Source organism: Pempheris klunzingeri, chromosome 1 (genome assembly GCF_042242105.1).
Source record: "Pempheris klunzingeri isolate RE-2024b chromosome 1, fPemKlu1.hap1, whole genome shotgun sequence".
Classification (NCBI taxonomy): domain Eukaryota; kingdom Metazoa; phylum Chordata; class Actinopteri; order Acropomatiformes; family Pempheridae; genus Pempheris; species Pempheris klunzingeri.
In genome coordinates, this window is record NC_092012.1 from 30,318,120 (window position 1) to 30,337,299 (window position 19,180).

The 19,180-nt window shown below is 39.2% G+C and overlaps 1 protein-coding gene across 1 annotated transcript in view; it reads right to left on the reverse strand.

Moving 5' to 3' along the window:
* Nucleotides 1-19,180, reverse strand: part of adamtsl3 (ADAMTS-like 3) — a 172,449-nt gene that overhangs the window by 80,081 nt on the left and 73,188 nt on the right. Inside the window, exons 4-5 of the mRNA XM_070830721.1 lie at nt 14,599-14,644; nt 5,704-5,940 (exon numbers count right to left, since the gene is read on the reverse strand). Of these exons, the coding sequence (XP_070686822.1) occupies nt 5,704-5,940; nt 14,599-14,644 (283 nt within the window). The remainder of the gene's footprint in view (nt 1-5,703; nt 5,941-14,598; nt 14,645-19,180) is intronic.

The window sequence follows — 19,180 nt, forward strand, 5'->3', positions numbered from 1 at the left end:
TTGTTCTTCTTCTCCTCTCCTCGGGCGCTTGGGTTTCTTGGGAGGCTCTGAAGCACAGCTGGACGACTTCTGCTTTCAGGCTAATTCATTTTACTTTACTTCAGCCTGGCTCCTAGTAAGCTTTTAACAGACTGGACCAACTCTGCTGTGAAGAATGGTAGGGAGACACCATAGTAACCTTGTATGAATAGGGACCTTCTCTTTCGCTGTCAGTGAACACAACACACACTATTAATAACTAATAACTATTTTGCAACCTGAGCTTAACTAGAAACTTTAAAACTGACTACAGTAACTTAGCCACCACTAAAACCACCCAGTTTGTTGTGGCCGTGGGAACATAATGGTGTTTCTCTAAAACACCTGGAGAAACTAATTTCCCATGACTCCACTACATCACATGCACAAGTTATTCACAACTCTACCTTCCTTCAAGCTGGAGGCTCGTCCAGTTACACAACACAAACTGACATCCCCTACAGCACTTGCTATTAGAGAGTGAAACCTTTGTGAGTTTGACAAAACTAAACAATCACACAATCCAATGAAAATTTACAGTCGTGGCACAGCAGGTACTTCGGTCATTGGAGCTTGCTCATACACATATTCACCAACACACTGTAACATATTTTTCTCTTCTTTTTAGACGTAATCTCTGCTGTCTTAAAACCTGTACACCGTTCAGTCCTCTCTGTCCTACATTTATCGCAGACATGTCTGAAATAACCTTCACCGGCTCATGGACGTGCCTAATCTGTTGAGCCATGACATTTACCCACAATGATCTCAGGCTTGTGTGAAACGCTGTTTGTTAAATGCCATTAAAAACAGAGCTATTGAATAAACAAAGATGTTTGATTATTCTATTAGATTAGTTTTATTCTAATCTATATCCATATCCATACCTACCCATATAGAGAGTAAGGGTTATATTCCATGGCTGGATTTGTAGTTATCTGTGGTATTACAAATGTAATACATTTTCGGTAGCCTTTGGAAAAAGCTTAAGATGTAACTGATAACGAAGAAGGCACTGCTAAAACCCTTGCTACTGCAGTACAAAGACAACAAAAGTAATTTTCAATAACTGTTTCCTTTTTTATATAGAAATCCACAGCTGATGGTTATTTATGTAATGACACTGTAATACTAGCTCGAATGGTGATCAACCAAGAGTAAAAATACTAGCACATGAGCTTGCTGGGGCTATTTTTGTAACTTTATGAAACAGGTGAGCGGAGGATATAAAGATTCTCTCTCAAGAGCTCTATAATTTTCTTTTTATTTATTCAACGGCAGTTGTAGCAACAATTGCCTTTAGATGTAATTGGATGAAGCAAAAATCATTACCATGTCAGGTGTACCCTGGCTTAATCCTGTGTTGTTTATCTGAATTTATGGGTTTTATTGCCCAAATGCTGTAAGAAAGGTTATTGCAGCATGAGAAATATACAATTTTACAGACATAAAAGCAAGCACAAGCACAAGCCCAGGTGTAATCCATAAACAACGCAGCTGCATTACGAGTAATTTTGTTAATGGCGTATAACCAGGCCTGGACTTTGGCACTGTGAGCACTGAACCACAGAACACTCTCTATACACTGGTGTGTAATGTTGATACTAAGACACTATATGTAAACACTAGATCTTTTCACTTGTGTGCTGGAGTAGACTCCATCACTGTTCCATTTCCCCTCAGCTACTTAACTTTATTTATGTATTTTTTAAACATAATTTACGGTGTTGAGTAGAAGAGAGCAGAGAAAGTTTTCCTGCGAGTGAAAATGCCTTTGCCATTGTAGCCTGATACTTAGGATGACAGCTGCAGATGGGGAAAGGTGTAAGCCTCTTATGCATTCTGTATTAAGACATCATTGGAGGATATTGTGTAATTTCAAGTGTTAGACTGTAAATACATCTCCCTTTTCCACTGTGGGAGCTGCATTGTTAGCCGCTGCATTATGATGAACGCAGCTGGATTTGCATAAGCAGAGCATGTTGTTAATAGATCTGGTGAGGATGCTACCTCATTATCTTCGCTATTGTTGAGGAAGCAGAGAAGAGATAAATAACCCCTTTTTCTCCCCACAATTCCCCCCCGTTGTTTACTCCTCTGTCAGAACTTTCCACTTTTATTCTTAACTCTTTCCAGAGCTCATTTCTTGTCCTCTTTCGGTATTATCCTTAATGTTTTCCATTTCATCAGGCCTATTTCCTGCTACTGACATTTCATTCATCGCTTTCGGTGGGTTGTTGAGTGAAAAATATGATGATCATACAGCGATTTTAGTCCTTAAGAGTTCTTAATTCTTTAATGTTTTCGTCAACCTGTTGTCAATCTCGTATTTTGAGTTGTGATATCGAATTACAGTGGCTAGAGAATAGGCATTGTGCAGACTGCTATTATTTGTTATTACAGTATGTAGGCACTAGAGGGCAAGAATAGTCTATGTTCAGTACTATATTGTCCATGTCGTAATTTTTTTTCCACATTCAATCTTTTATGATAAAAAATGGACTGGTGGCATTGATGGACTGTAAAATGGCCAGGAATTCAGACTGGCCCACTAAACACCCAATAATGTTAAAATAATCGCATAATGTTGGTAAAATATTATTAATATACTCATTATATAATTAAAGTATTCATATAATTAAATACACACAACCAATATTTATCCTTTTTGCAGGTGTTGTTCCTTCATTAAATCCTGGTGCAAGAAAAATGGTCTACATTGGTGGTGACTGTAATTCGGCAAGTACTAAATTTCATCATTTAAAAAGTTTTCAGTAGCATATACACCTTTCTTAATGTCCTGCCCCACTATGAAAAGTTGAAAATGCTTCAACAAAAAGGACACGAAATAGCTCAATAGCTAGTGACGCCAACCCTCGCTTATCTCGTCGTCATCTGTTTCACCACTTCAGCTGAACAGCACTTGACTAACGGGTGATCTGGGGTCACTGGGCCCAGTGGGCTGCTCTCTGGTCTCTATGCCGCCTTCAGGCTCACGCAGCTTAGATGATTAACAGCTAACCGTGCTATATGTATAATTTGTTATTCTAAAACATTTGCCTACATCAGCTTCAAGGGACTTGATCTTCTTCTCTCTCAGCTTTTCTCCACCACCATAAGGTTTTTTTTTTCAGTTTCTGTACTCATGCTCCATTCTTCTATTTATCCAATTATTTGCAGGAGTACTCTAAATTGGCACATGTAATTTGCTATTTTTTTCTTCACAACAATTTCTTGATGCTTAAAGGATAACACATCAAATTATTTGTCTTTTGGGTTTGGAATGTTGAAAAAAAAAAAAACTTGGTCTCAAAGACCAGGCAGTTAACATGTTATGGGTGTTTCTGGTTGAATAAAAAAATGTCTTACAGGTCTAACTAATAACTTAATACTTACTAATAATATATTAGATGAACTCCAGACTACCTATTGGATCAAGCATTGCACTAAAACTTGATTGGAATTTTGGTTAACTATGTTGGTATCATTGTTAATTCTTTTATGTACTCTTGTGTTTTGTTTTTCTCTCATTGCTATAGAGTGTTGCAGGGATGTATGTGGAAGTATTGGGAAGTTTCCTATGAAATTTGGATTACTCCAAAAAATAACCTCTGTGGAAAACATAAGCTTATGATACGCTCACGTTTTGCTCAGCAAGAATATCTTAACAAATTAACTTTTATGATTTTTGAAGCGCAAATGCAATCGCCAAAGGTGAAAAACGTTTAGTCATAAAGTAACTACATCACAGTTGCATGAGTTGAATGTCACCATCAATAAGCTACATTAAAATTTGAAAAAAAAAATGCAATTGTAAAGCACTATGAACTGATAAATGTACATGTTGGAAAGTTTGAGTTAGAAGAATTTGCAAAAGCATGAGTATAAACAGGCTGTAAAGGTGAACTAATGAATGATGAGTGTCCATGTTTAGCATGACATCCCTGACAAGTTATGTAGTCTCATTTAGCCACTTAGCAACCACGTTTGTTAAGACATGTAACGTCCTAAAACTTCATGAGTCATGTATTTAATGACGTGTTTTATGTTGTAGAAAACTTCTTAAGCTTAACCTTATACCAAACATGTAACCAAAACCCATTAAAAAAAACACTGACTTCGAGACAAAGGAATCTGAAGTACTAATTCATTTCTGGGTTTTCATACCTGCAGCACTCTACTGCTGTTGCTATTATTGCTATTTTTTTCAACATTTACAGTAATGGTTTATTTTAATCTGATTTTGTTTTACTATCATTCATATTATTATTATTCAATTCTTGTTTTCCACTCCAACAAAGGAAATGCTTCCAAATCCACTTGAATTGGACGAGAACACACAGTAGCTCATAATAGATATCTACTACACTGCTGCTTTCAGATACATCACCTATGTGCCAAAGAGTATCTATAAATAATTGTTTAAGAAATGGGTCTGTCAAAAGTGACATGTGCTCCTTCTCCTGTCATGTAGTCTCAAACAGCCTCTAATCAAGCAGCCAGCCTGGGAGTGGAAGTTATCCACAGTAAATCCCACTCTATGCTTCTCAAAACAAAACCAACTAAATATAGAGCCTCTGACATGATTATGACACTGCAGGGACCAACGTTTCCATGTTCCAGCTCATTTTCTTAGTTCATGATGGCCCAATACTACAAGTTACCACATTCTTTGCTGCAAAGCAAAGCAGCAATGTGGATAATCTTAACAGTGATGTATCTTACAGTAGTTTGACAAAACTAGACAAAATTCAACTAAAGAGTGCAGAATATGGGTGAGTACTAGGGAGGGAAAAGGAAACTGTACTCCAAAGAAAAATTGTATCAGTCAGTATCAGTCAGAGTATCAGTCTTTTCAGCAAATGGCCAAAAACAACATGTTTACATTCAAATTAGAAAACCCTATAATGGTTGTAATAATTATGACTGTTGTCCGCTGGGACCAAAAGAGGAAGTCAGGGGAGTTCAGAGGGAGGGGGTCGGGATTAGTGGATATGCCATATGTGGGACTTCAGCAAAGCAGACCGCTGCTTGTTTCTAGTTTCCAACAAGGCATCAACATTGGCTTCTTTGAACCCGATCTTTCCCCAACCTGAACAACATTGTTGTTACTGTAAAAATGATTACTAAGATCCTTAGAACCATAACTAAGTAGTTCTTTTATGGTCCTTCCCATAGCCTAACAAAAACGTATTTCTGTTTAAACCCAAACCTTAGCCATGGCTGTATACACCGAATGTTGTTTTAAAGGGCATAGGAGGACATGGTCCAATAACATATTCAATTAGGAAGAAGGTTTTTGTTGGATTATACTTTTTGTTTTTCACTTTCTCTCTCACAATAAACATTGAGAAAAGCCAACGAAAATTATAAAAAATAAATAAAAAATATTTGCTCAATATTTGATCATTTGCCACTGTATAACACTCCATGCCATTTCTATGACTGATTGGTTGCTTGCATTCAAGATGTTATGTCTTTGGAATTCGCAGCTGCAAAAATGCACCAACCTCCCACCAAGATCTCTTGCCTTGATCTCCAGCCATAAAGCAGACAAAGCAAAATGAATGCTAGAGGGGTCTCTTTGATCATAATGCATAACTGTTCATTGTATGTGCTGCTGTTGGATATGAAGCACTAAACTATGAATGGTCTATACAATTACAGACCAAGTACATCCCTTACCTGACACACTCCACTGATGCACATGTCAAAGGCATCCGCCCGGCATCGGGTCCCATCCAGCACCTTTGGGGCAAGTTCAACAGTGAGAGTTCTCCCTTTAGCCTGACATCTCAGTGCACAGGGTCCTGAGGGGTCATACGGTGCTGGGACCCACTCATACGTGACACCCTGATACTTGATGTCATTGTGGGCTGAACACTGCTGGGCCCGGAAATCACCCGAATCTGCTGGACAGTCCTGAGGAGAGGAACAAAAAGAAGAGTGCCATATTTCATTTACTTGTGTGTAAAAAAGCTTGAAAACAATTATTCAAAGGATAACTTCTATTATTTCAAACCTGGGCCCTATTTTAATATATTTTGGGTTCAAAATGACAGGTAGGTACAAAAAAATTTGGAAGTTGTCCAGTACGTTGCCTCACCTGTCAGCTGTGAACAGGCTACAATGGCTGCAATGACATCCTTTGAGGCAACTCAAATCATCAAAGCATGTCCACTAAAAGCGTTTGTTTTTGCCACTGACACGCTCAGATTGTTATTAGACGTGTCTGACATCATTATGGAAAGGATCCCTACAGAGATAGACCAGTAGGATCCCTTTTGTTTAGCCAACAGAAATGGAGAATTACTGCTGCCTCACTCCGTTAGATAATTTGTTATTTGGCGTTTTAAAAGTTTGGCAGAGATACAACACATTATTTGCGTAACACACAATGACACAAAAATCATTAAGAGATACACATTATATATATATATTGATGTAGCTGTGTTAGTTAACTGACGTACTTTATATCAATGTCAGCCTGACATGTTTTTACACCTCCTCAACACCTATACTGAACGTGTACAAAATCAAACAATAAACAGAAAAGATATAACTGAATAGACATAAACACACGTCCTCATTTTCCAAAGCCTGCAAAAATTGAATGAAATAACTGAATGAATGGATGATACACGTATCCAGTTTGCGTCCAAGCAGTTTACAGTGGAAATAACAATAAAACTGTACAAAGCAGCTCTGTGTAACTGAACAGGGCTGAAAACAGCGTCCTGTAGTTTCTGTTGTTGCTCATTCTCCTCTTTTGAATGACAAAGTTCCTCCTGATACTCTTCTATGCTTTCAAACAGCGTAAATATCTGTCTGCTCTTCAGCAGACAAAATGAGTCGCTGGTTCACAGAGGGTCTTCTTATTCCTTTCAGTCATTTTTCCCTCCCGCCTCGCAGACCGTTCACTCATTGAAGGAGCCCTGACCACAGCCTGTAATGCATTATGTACGTACATCATTCACTGTTTGCATGTTTTGGATCAAAAAAAAGTCATGATCATTGCTTGTCACCATGTCACAGACAACTCTCAGTAGCTAACATTACGTGAACAAGTACCGCTTCAATGTAGATATGTAGGTTTTGTCAATCAATCAATCAAATCAATCAAAGTTTATTTATATAGCCCTTTCCAACAGCCCAAAAGGGTGACCAAAGTGCTTCACAGATAAAAAAAAAAACCAAAGGAAATGATTTTAAAAATAGAAACATGACTTAAAATAGCTGTAAAATAGACAATAAAAATAGACAATATTAAACCACTAAAATCTACATCTAAAAGTGAACACATAATTCACCTAACTAAAATAAAAGATAGGATAAGATGAAATAAAATGTCACATGCAACTAGGTATTAAAAGCCTTTCTGAACAGGGAGGTTTTGAGTTTTGATTTAAAAAGACCGAGGTCAATGATGGTGCGCGTATCAGGAATTAATGGAAGGTGTAGTTATAACTTTGTGAGCAGTCAAAGCTTCTATTTGTAATAACTTGATTTACCCTTTCATCAGTTATTTGTTACTTTTCTTGATACTGCTGCTTAAAATATGAGCTACCGCCACCTGCTGGTGAGATGTGGAAATTGTAAGTGTGTGCGATGTGTTTCATTTCATTATAAAAGAGTGATTAAGTTTGTTATGTTTTTTTCATAGTGTTTAAAAGAGAATTGTTAAGTATTAATTGCATTTCAAGAAAACTCAGGGAATTGTTTAGTACATGAACCGGAAGCAAGGAGACTGGATGACGTTCGGCAGAGAGGCGCGGAGGGGTGAGATGGCGGAGCAGAGGTCGATCGTCACTCGTAAGCGGATTAATGCCGAGACTATATGATTTATTCATTGAGAGACACTCGAAAAGACTTTTGGCTGCTTGCTGATGAACAGAAGCTCATGTGAGAGAGTTTTAGACTTTATTACAGCCGAGTAAGTGTTTAGTCTTTATCACTGTGAAACTAGCTAGCTGTAGTAGCTTAGCCACGCTCGCATCGTAACGGCAAGGTTGTACGGATGAGGGGGCTCGGAGATCCCGGACATCTGCTGTTCGCCGGGGACATCTGCTGTTCGTTGAGGACGTCTGTTGCTGCGGTGGACGAGGCTGAGACTGGAGGAGCGGGTTTCTCGTTTCTTTTCACGGAGGTAACAATACAACAGTTTATGAGCTCCAACGTTAAGCGCGCCAACCAAAACTAACGCAAGCTTGCATGAAAGAAAACAAAATCACTATTAACCTGGGTCTTTTTTTTCTTTATTTTATTTTCATTTCAAATTTCTGTGAGTACTGTTCAAGGTGAATTACAGTTCTGGTTATTACAGAATCCAAACGAAGACACTGTGTTCTGTTGTTTCTTTATTGAAGCTAAGTTTGGTTACACTGAGGAACATGTACAAATACATAAATGAGTTATTTGTCGCCCGGCATAAACAGAGGTGAGAATCATAAGTTACCCTAGACTGTGTTTATATACAATGGAATGTGTCTTTCGTCACATATTGGATTAATTGGGGTTTAGAAGAGTTACCGATTAGTTGAACATACGAGCTGGTGGTGAAAGGGTTACATATTTAAAAAGTCACTCCTTGTCTGAGGCAACATCAGGGAAATCCTCATCATACGAAGGCTCAGACAAGTAAGATGATGGGTTAACATTGTCAGTATATTTTCGCTTTGTCCATTTACTTGCTTTTACCTGCTCACAAAATCAGTGTCAACTCTCTAATCTTATCTACCCCACATGCTCCACACACACCCAACACCTTGTCACAGGGCGCCTGTGGAACTGCCAGTCAGCTACGACTTTCTTTCCTCACCTCCCCCATCAATACCTCTTTGACAACATCCAAACTCTTGAAAACCAGCTAGAGCCAAGCCTCTTTTAAAGAAACCCACACTCAGCCATTCTGATTTAAAGAATTACAGCCCTGTCTCTCCTCTTCCATTTCATTCTAAAGCACATAAGTATGAGGTGTTCACTCAACCTTCTGCATATCATCACCAGAACAATGTTATTGACCCACAGCAGTCTGGTTTTAAAATGGGTCACTCAGAGGAGACTGCCCACTTTGCCATCACAGAGTAACTGCTAGTGTCCTTCTCCTCTGTCTTCACCCCGTTGGCCCTTTCAAGCAGCCGGCTTGCCGTCACCACCAGCTTCTGGCTCCACAATGGTGGAACAAGCCCCCCACTGACATCAAGACAGCAGAGACTCTGCTCTGCTTCCAAACACATCTTCCATTGCAGGCTGAAAACTGTTCAGATGGCACCTTGGCCCATTACAATGAAATATAGGAGTGTTTCTAAATGTAGCACTGGAAGCAGTTCAGCATAATTGGTGGAGTTAATGCACTTGCATGATTCTTGCAGTCTTTGGGTTGTAGAATATAAACATAACTTAGTTTGGCTACAAGAAAACTCCACAGGGCACCCTTAAAGCTGCATGAATCAAAATGCTCATAGTAACAATGGATCGCACTATGTGTAATGTGAATGGTGTCACTTGTAGTGATGAAACCACAAAGAATTATCGCCAACTCTGCAGTTCCCCCTAAGCTCAGTGGAGTATTTGCCTCCTTCAGCTCATTATTTTGATTTTACTGAAGCAACATTACAGCTCTGGTTTGGTCTCAGAGCTCTTATCCACCTCATTTTTCAGCAGCAGTAGACAGCTCTAGTCAAGAAAAAAGCTCTGATAAATCCACTCCTGCCAAACACCAAACAGCAGACAGACAAATTCTGGTGAATGTAGCAGAACATTTAGCCTTTTAAGAGACAGGTACATTTCTCAGGAGTTAGTGGAGACTAAACCAGAGCTATTGGAGAGTAAATGTTGGACTCTGATTCATCAGGTGGAGATCAAAAATGCAAATGTTGCTCTCTGTCCCCTGGATGTCTAAAACAGGCAGCTGTTTGGAAACACATTTGCCATATAAACTAACCCGAGTAGTCAAAGCAAAATCAACAAATGCAACTTTAAAGTGACAAATCAACAGTTATAAACGCTTATATAGGAAGGTAGTGAAGTAAATAGATTCAGCATTTTTCAAAGCATTAAGTGGTTTCATCAAGCTCTCCAGCTCTTCATTGATTTTTAGTCTTTTTTTAGCTCATTGTTTCGCTTTACAGCATGCTCCTGTTTTGGTTCAGTCTCAGCATTGTCATCGGCCTTGTTTCCAGCAGCAGCTGTTCTCAGCAAACAAGTAATTTTAATCCTATTTCTCAACAGAGTGCTTGTTCCAGCTGTGATGTGATATTTACTGTAACAACCTAATCAAAATGTTGGTTCTTGATGTAAGCTTTTCTTTCTGGTTAACATACTGTCCTCAAGAAGAAGAAGTTTGGTTATTTTCCATTAGAGCTCAACCGACTGGATTTTGGAGTCTGACAATGATACTCATATTTGAGTATAACAACTGATATTCACTTGTCAACATAAGCATTAACATTTAAACAACATTTGAGAAGTGTACCTTAAATTAGGTTATTTTGACCAATTGATGTACTCGGGCATGGATTCAGTTATGTTTTTGCTAGTTAAGAAACATTTGTCCTGTGTTTGTGTGGCCTGTCATCTTCCAGGTCTCCATCGTGAAGAACGAGTCATATGGCTCTACCTACTCACAGACACAGACGTTGCTCAATTTCCTCCTGGATCTATATTCATCACATGTTTTACAAACTATATGCATCTGTAATTTTTGCATCATAATTAGTATATAGCCTACTATGATTTTGTTGATGTGTACTATACAAGCGACTTCTCCTGTTGTTGAGGTTTCTTCCATTTTCTCACTGTCTCACTGTCCATTTTCTCAAATTTGTGATTTTGGGCTATTTAATTATTACAAAATTAGCTTTAATTGACTGTATTGCACTGTTATGATACTGATGAAGCCTTGGTAAAAAAAAAATCATTTTTTCTTCTTGGAGGTGGAAACTCCATGTCTCCATGTTTATTCTGAAATGTATGTACCTGTGTCAGCTGATACGTTGATTCCAATAAATCGGTGACAACCTACTATCATATTAAAGTGTATATATGCATGGTTATCAGCTACACTCTAATACAACTTTGAATGAAGAGTTTCCAGGTTTGCTGGGATACGGTTATACGGTCTCGGATGCGTAGTCAGAAATGAAATTTCCATGATGTTTTGCACCATCGCCTCACAGTAAGAAAGTTTTGTGTTCAGCCTTACTTTGCTTGCATGAGTTTCCTCTGGTTACTTTGGTTTCCTCCAGCAGTTCACATGCAAGTTAGGTTATTGACGATGTTGGGCCTCACCACACGGTGAAGACCACATGTTTCTTTGTCTGTTTATCTCTCCTGGAGGAGAGGCCAGCTCTTTTCCCTCGTCTCTCCTGAAGAGGAGAGACCTCTTTTCGGATATCTCTCCTGGAGAGGAGAGATCTCTCAACTGAGTTAAGCTCTACTGCTGAGTTAGAATTTAATATGACCATAGAATGTTTCAGGCCTTCTCAAATAAAGTCTCTCATTATGAGATTTAACAGAATATGTCAATCTGACCTCCACAGACGTGGCTTCTCCTGTATTGTTTTGTGAAGCAGATAGACAGAATGTACCAGACAGACCTTGATTGTAGTGCTTTTGTTGTGCAAAACATATTCTGAAGTTTGATTATAGATACACGCCTTGCAACCAACATCCAACTGTTAGATTACCATAACATCACTACAGGAATGTGCTATCTGTGACGCACGGACCTAAACAGTTAACCAGAAATGGTTACGTACTTTATGATATCCAACAAGCATTTAAACATGAGATGTTTGGACACGAGGGAAACAGAACAGAACAGGACAGGACACACCAGAGGGACACACACACGAGAGGGAGCTCCTCTGACCGGCCCCCCTGGGGTCCGTCATGAGCCCAGCGCTGCGAGTACTTTACCTGTGACCTGTGACCAGAATAAACTGCTTGTGAGACAAGACTGAAAACCTCGGTTGAGTTTTTGAGCTGCCAATATAAGAACCGGACGAAAAGTTTCTAACACTACCTCAGTGTGGCCTATACAAGAGCGGGCCACCTCCTTCATGGTAGCGACACAAAGTCCTGCCTGAACCAAGCTGATCAGCGCCAGCAGGTACGACCCAGAGTCTGCAAGCTGATAACCAGAGCAACAGGAGCACACCAGCAAGTTAGCACCGAGCTGCTAACTAGCCAGGAACAAAGGAGCGACAGGATCCTCCAGCCTGTAACCACACAGCAAAGGACACAGAAACCCTTTCCTCCAGCAACGAGCAAGCAGCTCACCTCATGGACTCTTCTTCTCCCCCTTTAAGGACTGGTAACAAACTCTAACTGGGCATAATTAGCATAGCATTACTGCATACATGGTTTACCCTTGTTAATGTATTGACTTGCTTTAATGTTCATTGAGTTTGGTTATTGTGATGTGTTGTAGTTTACTGTGTAGCCATTAAGTTTAGTTGATGTTAGTTTGTTCACACAGACACAGGGTCTACATGCAACTAACCATCCTTTCTTAACTTGGCACCTTTATCTACACACTCACACACACAGTTTTCAACAGGCCTAGACTGAGGGACAAAGCTAAGCTAACAGCTACAGCACTTAGCTTTCCTTTGTTTCCTCTGCCCCACACCCCAGGGGGTCTGGCCATCACCATTTGGGCTCTCCCCTCACCTTTGTGGTCCTACCTCATATTCCTCAGCCTGATCACACACACACACACACACACACACACACACACACTCTCTCTCTCTCTCTCTCCCTATTGTTTGTCAGTTAGTCATAGAAACTTAGAGTTAGATTGTTTGATTTTTGTTCTGTTTTAATAAATGTTTTAATACCTGCTGTCTTCTCTAATGTTGTACAAGGGTGAATACTGCCAACCTCTACACTGCCAAGAACTCCAAAATCCTTCAGCTGTACTTGCAACCAAGAACAAATGGTGCAACTAGCTATCAATGTGGTAATTTTGGTAGTAATTATTAAATTAATTATAAAACATAATTCCAAATTGATAGTTTAGTATTTTTATGAGACTAAATCAATTAAAATGGATCTTTTCCTCATTTTCCGAGGTGGTGCCCCAATTGAGGTGGATTCAAAGTTCCATTAATTCAATAATTATTAATTATCTTTGATAATTATTCATTATTTCTGATAGCCAAATTGAACTTTACCACTTGTTAAACCCCAACAACGAGTATAAATTGCCTGTATGAAAGTGTGTGTCAGCCCTGTGATCGACTGGTGACGCATCCAGGGTGTACCTGCTCAATCTCGGCTTGAATTGGCTCTATTGGATGGATGGTTCAGGCTAGACGTAGGAACAATCTGACCATGGCATAGGAGGTAATGCTGCAGAAAAGGTGTCAACAACTTAACGCCTGAATGCTTCTTGCAACTGAAAACTGTCTCAGATCAATAAAATAAGCTTGTTCGCCTGAATGACAGCTGGCAGACTTTTGGCAGCCAATAACTCTGTACCTCTGCTCCCTGGCTAAGAACTGGACAAATCTAGTCTGGTGCATCAGCTTCACTTGTCACACTCTGCCAGTCCACATATCCTTCACACGCCTAAACAGAGCTTTCAATTCAGACAGGGTTAGCCTCCATGTGTAAATCTGGGGGATGGAATAAATATTATCCTGGGAACATTTCCCACTGGATGTTACCGAAACTCGACAATGAATCCTGATTAAACCCCTTCAGTGGGGAAGAAGAAAAACAAGACTTGTCTTCCTCTGATCAAAAATCGTGTAAGATGGTTGTTTCAACAGGCTGGATGTGTTTCTGCTGTTTCCAGTCCTACTACAGAGCTTCCTTCATGGGATTGGTTGTGGTCTCATATGGATCTAATGGCAACTGTTGATATCACAGGATGGACTGGTGGAGTGATGATTCACTTATTCAATTATTAAACTAAATAATTAATGCGTCCTTCATTTCTCTGTCTTGCACACATACGCCATATCACATATTTGCTGTATGAATTGAATTAATAACCAGAAATCATAGAGTGCTGAGATCTCATTTGATGCATGCAGAGTCTTCAGTTTGATATTCTTTCTTCTTACAAGTAAACCAAATCAACAGGAAACAGTATCTTAAAAATACAGTCTGTGGACGTGTTTTAGCAGAAAATCATGTCCCCAGATCAAACATCCTTGCAGCTCCCCCGCTGAGCTTTGAATCCTTAACAGTGAGCTGTGAGAAAAACTAGATGTGGGGGAGCTGTTGATAGCCATGAAAAAATCGGAGTGCACCATGGAAAGGCTTGACAGCATTTTGTCAAAACAAAGCCTTGTTCTTATTAATTCTATTTCGGATCGGGTTTCAAAATTTTAAGAAACTAAAGTTAAGCAAATGCCTTTTTGGTTGGGGGGACAAAAATATAGTAATAACAATAATAATATGATAAAGGTTTTGCCTAATTATGTAGAACGAGCAGTGATCTACCATGGCTGAGTCTGAGTGTCCTGATAGCAAACGGTAGACAATCCTTCTCTCCAAGTGAACATGTATAATCTAAAATGAATGCAGCAACTGATATTAACAGTGTGTACTAAAGATTAGACTCACCATGTTGCTGCAGGTTCTGTAGCGGATGTTTTTGCCATCACAGCTTCTGCAAAACAAGACAAAAGAGAAAATTCTCAGCAATATTGCAACCTAACAGGTGACACAGTGATACTCGAATTGTGCAGAAAAAAAAAACAACAACATGCAAAACGTTTTTCAAAAGCTTCATAAACGTTTCTGCCACTGATTAATCATCCTTTTCTGACCTGCAGTTACCAGAATCTTTTACACGTGACAGATTCTTTTTATGGGCAGATAAGAATCCTTTCTAGCTCAATCAATCAATCAATCAACCTTTATTTATATAGCGTCAATTAATAACCAATGTAATCTCGGTATTCTAGACCAAACTTTTTTAAAAGACCAAATGATTCAAGAATTCAATATTAAAGACTCAAGAATCCCCACATGAGCAAGCATCAGGTATTAGGTGACAATGCAACAGCTGCACTATTGTTTTCCTAAATTCCAGTGGGAATCGTTCCACCGTTGCAGAGATTTTATTAAAGCACAACAAATGCATTATTTTAATCCACAGAGCTCACTGTGAACACTTTTTAACTGTCAACAGGGCTCTGTTTCAGGAGAGACACACTGCTGTTTTGTTTGTTGAGCTGTTGTGATTTGGGTGGACCGACCCAAATGGGTGAATTACCTTTATACACTGTTGCCCATGAAGTTGGAATAATTGTTCAATACCCCCAATTTTGTTAAAGCCTGAATACACAGTTTGCAATGGTTAATTGTGGTTTAAGTTTCACTGTGATATGTTTGGAAGAGTTTGATCAAAAAAGTTGAGAAGATATACACTTTATTGATCAAGAATAAATCACATTGTCACAATCATTTCATGAGAAGAGGTAAAAAACATTTTATTCCAACTTTATGGGCAACAGTGTGTACATATATACAGTGTATAGGCTATATATATATTACTGTGCTGTTGGTCACACTTCTCTCCATCTTGTAGGCCTGTTTTTACTTTTTGCTTTTTTACTTCTTCACCTTGAACTTTCTTTAGCTTCTCTCAGTTTGATCTGGATAGGAGCTGCAGGTAAATTCCTAAAATGACAAATGTATGCACCAAGTAAAATACACACACACACACACACACCTGTAAGGTTACAGCGCACTCCACCTGCAGCACACATCACCCAGCCAGCAGCCATCTCAGCACTTGACTGAGCTCCAGCTGGCAGAGCCCAAAATGTCAAGCAAAACTGAACCCACAGATATGCGTCCACACACACACCACACACACACACACACACACAGACTCACAAAAACAGAGCTTCAGAATGAACCTGAGCCCTGTGTGAAATGTGCCATAGCAGAACGTTCCTTTCCCCATGACAGCATGGACACGCTGTTAAATCCGTTCCACCTTGTTAGCAACAATAACAACACCCAATCTCTGTGTGTGTGTTAACTGCCATAAAGTGCACTTTTCTCCTGCTGGCTTGCAATAACATTAGACTAAACTGGTCATTTATCCCACTGTAAAGCAGGCCTGCTCTAATCTACCATTTAGGGCAGATAGAGAGCTGAGAAACACACTGCAGCCATTCAGCCGACTCCAAGCTAAACCACACACAGACAACAACAGGCCATAGCTCTACATTAATGAACCAATTAATAGATTTCTCCAATTGAAATGCATGAACTACTCAACCATGGTTTCACAAACTGTTTGTGTGAGGGTGTGCATCAGTCTGTGTATATGTGTGTACTGTAGGCGGGTGGACTGTGCTTCCGGGGTCTGGGAATGTCTACAGCTATGGCCATTAGTCTTCTACTAAACTCACAACAGCGACATGACTACAGTGCAGCTCTGTTGATGGCTTTTTCAGGACAGGACACAACCGCTGTGACATGCAGCATACCGTAAAGAAGAAGCTTGTTTATTTCTATAGGGTGATGCCAAGCCTGTACTTTGTATTCCAGTGTGTCCCATCCTTTTTCAATGGACTCACCACCAACACCCTTTCAACAGAACACTGTTAAGTACACAGAAAGCAAGGTTATATAGTGATTGTGACATTTTTGGACTAGTGTAGTGTTTTTTCTTTCTCTTTTTTGTTTGATCAATTTCATTTTTAGTAATCTATTTTGACTCGTCTGCCCAGACAGCACCAAATGTCTGAGGTATGTCGGCCATTCGCCCACAAATCATAAACTATTTCTTATTAACAAATGTACATTGAACTATAAGAAAGGATGATTTATCCTTCCATAACAGATGCAAGAGACAGCAACACTACCAACTTGCTTACATATCAGTCACAGAACGTCTCTCAGTAACATAGGAATCGGGGACCTGCTCTAATTGGTAACCATATAGACAACAGGGTAATATTATTTTTTACACTACTCACAAAAAGTTAGGGATATTCGACTTTCAGGTGAAATATATGGAAAATGTAAAAAGTTAATGCTACAGTGATATTATATCATGAAAGTAGGGCATTTAAGTAGAAGCATGCAATGGTGATTTCTTCATCTTAAACAATTTATTTGAAGAAAATCTAACAACAGTGGTGGATATACCACAACAAAAAATTTTCTGTGTCTCAATAAATTGGGATGTGGCCAAAGGACGTCCACTCCTCTCCTTTCTGGGACATTGTAGCTGTGTATCAGCCATTTACGGTGAAATGCGACAATAAACGGAATTCTGTTCCCAAGTCAACTTGCAAGAGATGTTAGTCTCCATTTTCATTGCACAGCGGAATGCGCTGGCGAAAAGTGTGGAAAAAGCCATCAGTAAGAGACTGAGAAGGTTTAGCTAGTTAAAAATAATGAGCTTCAACGGTCCTGGTTTGATTCCAGCTAGCGACCTTTGTTTCATACCTCCCTCATGCTGTCCCATCAACTCTTCAGCAGTTAAATCGTGTGTATCATAGTGCTATAAGACTTATCACAGATGAAAGGACTCATCATTGTTCATTGCACCAGAAGGTTGGATGGACTTCTTCACAGGCAAAAATAAACAGCCATCTCATATTACTCATATAGAAAGCCCTGCTGTTGAAGCTTCCAAACTACCTCACTTCTCTCTCACATTTGAATCAAATAACTATATTGCACAATCCAGTAACGACTTAACACTAAATACCTCTCATCTACGCACTAATGTTGGCAGAACTGGTTTCGGGTACAGGTTTTTTTAAATGGAATGAAATCTGCAATCTGCTCTCATGACGCATGTAGCAACAACAAGTGTGTCCAAGCCGTGTTCAGTGCTGGGATCCACTGGACACACTTGTCATTTTCTGAATTTCTGTCACGTTTTCTGCACGTGCTGTCGAATTGATGATTTAAAAGTGATGTTTTTTCTGTTTTTTATTTTGTTTAAAGTTTGTATGTGCTTTCTTAAGTTGCAGTGCATTAAGCTCTCAGGGCCACACTACCTCTGACCTTCAGACAGACAAACCAAAATTACCTATAGCACAACATTAGAGAGCTGACTGTGTAGTGAAGTGAGAGGAGAAAGAGGAGGAATGCAACAAAGGTTCACATCTAGACTTGACGTTGCAATTACATGGTCGGCATATTTTAAACCACTAGACCTGTAACACAAGTTTAAATCCACCCAGGAAGATTTATTGTATCCCTGCAAACACAAGTTTTATTCTATGCATGTTTCATGTTTGTCATCTATTGGACAGGGCAGGTGACAAGAATTCAAGTTCTCACACCTTTGGATGGCTAATTGTGTAACAGCCAGGATTTTAGAAACAGGTCCGACATAGGAAAACTATGATATGTAGCCACAATACTTTATCTATCTATCTATCTATCTATCTATCTATCTATCTAACTATCTATCTATCTATCTCTCCAGTGGACAGATCTATCTATCTATCACAGCTGCTGGGAAATGTATATACATTTATAGTTGCTGGGAAATATCAGGAAATAAAGGAACACCTGTACAATTTAATACAACGGCCCTGCAGTAAATACCACTCTACCAAAAATGTCTACAGAGGTTACGGAGTCTATACGTGGGTTTGGATGTTCTCCCTGTGCCTGTGAGCATGTTCTCCAGGTGCTCCTGCAGGCCATGAATGAGAATGTCTGGTTATCCTCTTGCTAAATGCGAGCTGGGATTGGCTCCAAACCTCTGTGACCTTGCACAGAATAAGTGAGGAAAGAATATAGTTTGATGGTCTCAACTTTAAAATAACAGTGGAATAGAAAATGTATATTTGAATGAATGCATAAGAATCAAGATGAACGTCAGTAAACAAACACTAAACCTAATTAATCCTGCAATAAAATTAATATTTGTGGATCATTGCACTTACAGCACTTAGCCTATGTTAGTTAGGCATGCCATACAGTCGGCTGTACTGTTATTATCATTCTTAGAAGTGCTGTCAATAGGCATTTGAGGCATCAGGTTTTTAGTTTCACTCAGTACAAAATTATTAGTGGTTTTATTTGGATATTTGTTAAACCATCTGTATGTTTGTGGTATTAACACACCACAAATATCTGCAGAGGAATTGATAGATGACTAACACAACTCTGCTTACATCATAAGTGTCTGTTTTCCTCATAACAAGTCACTTTTTGC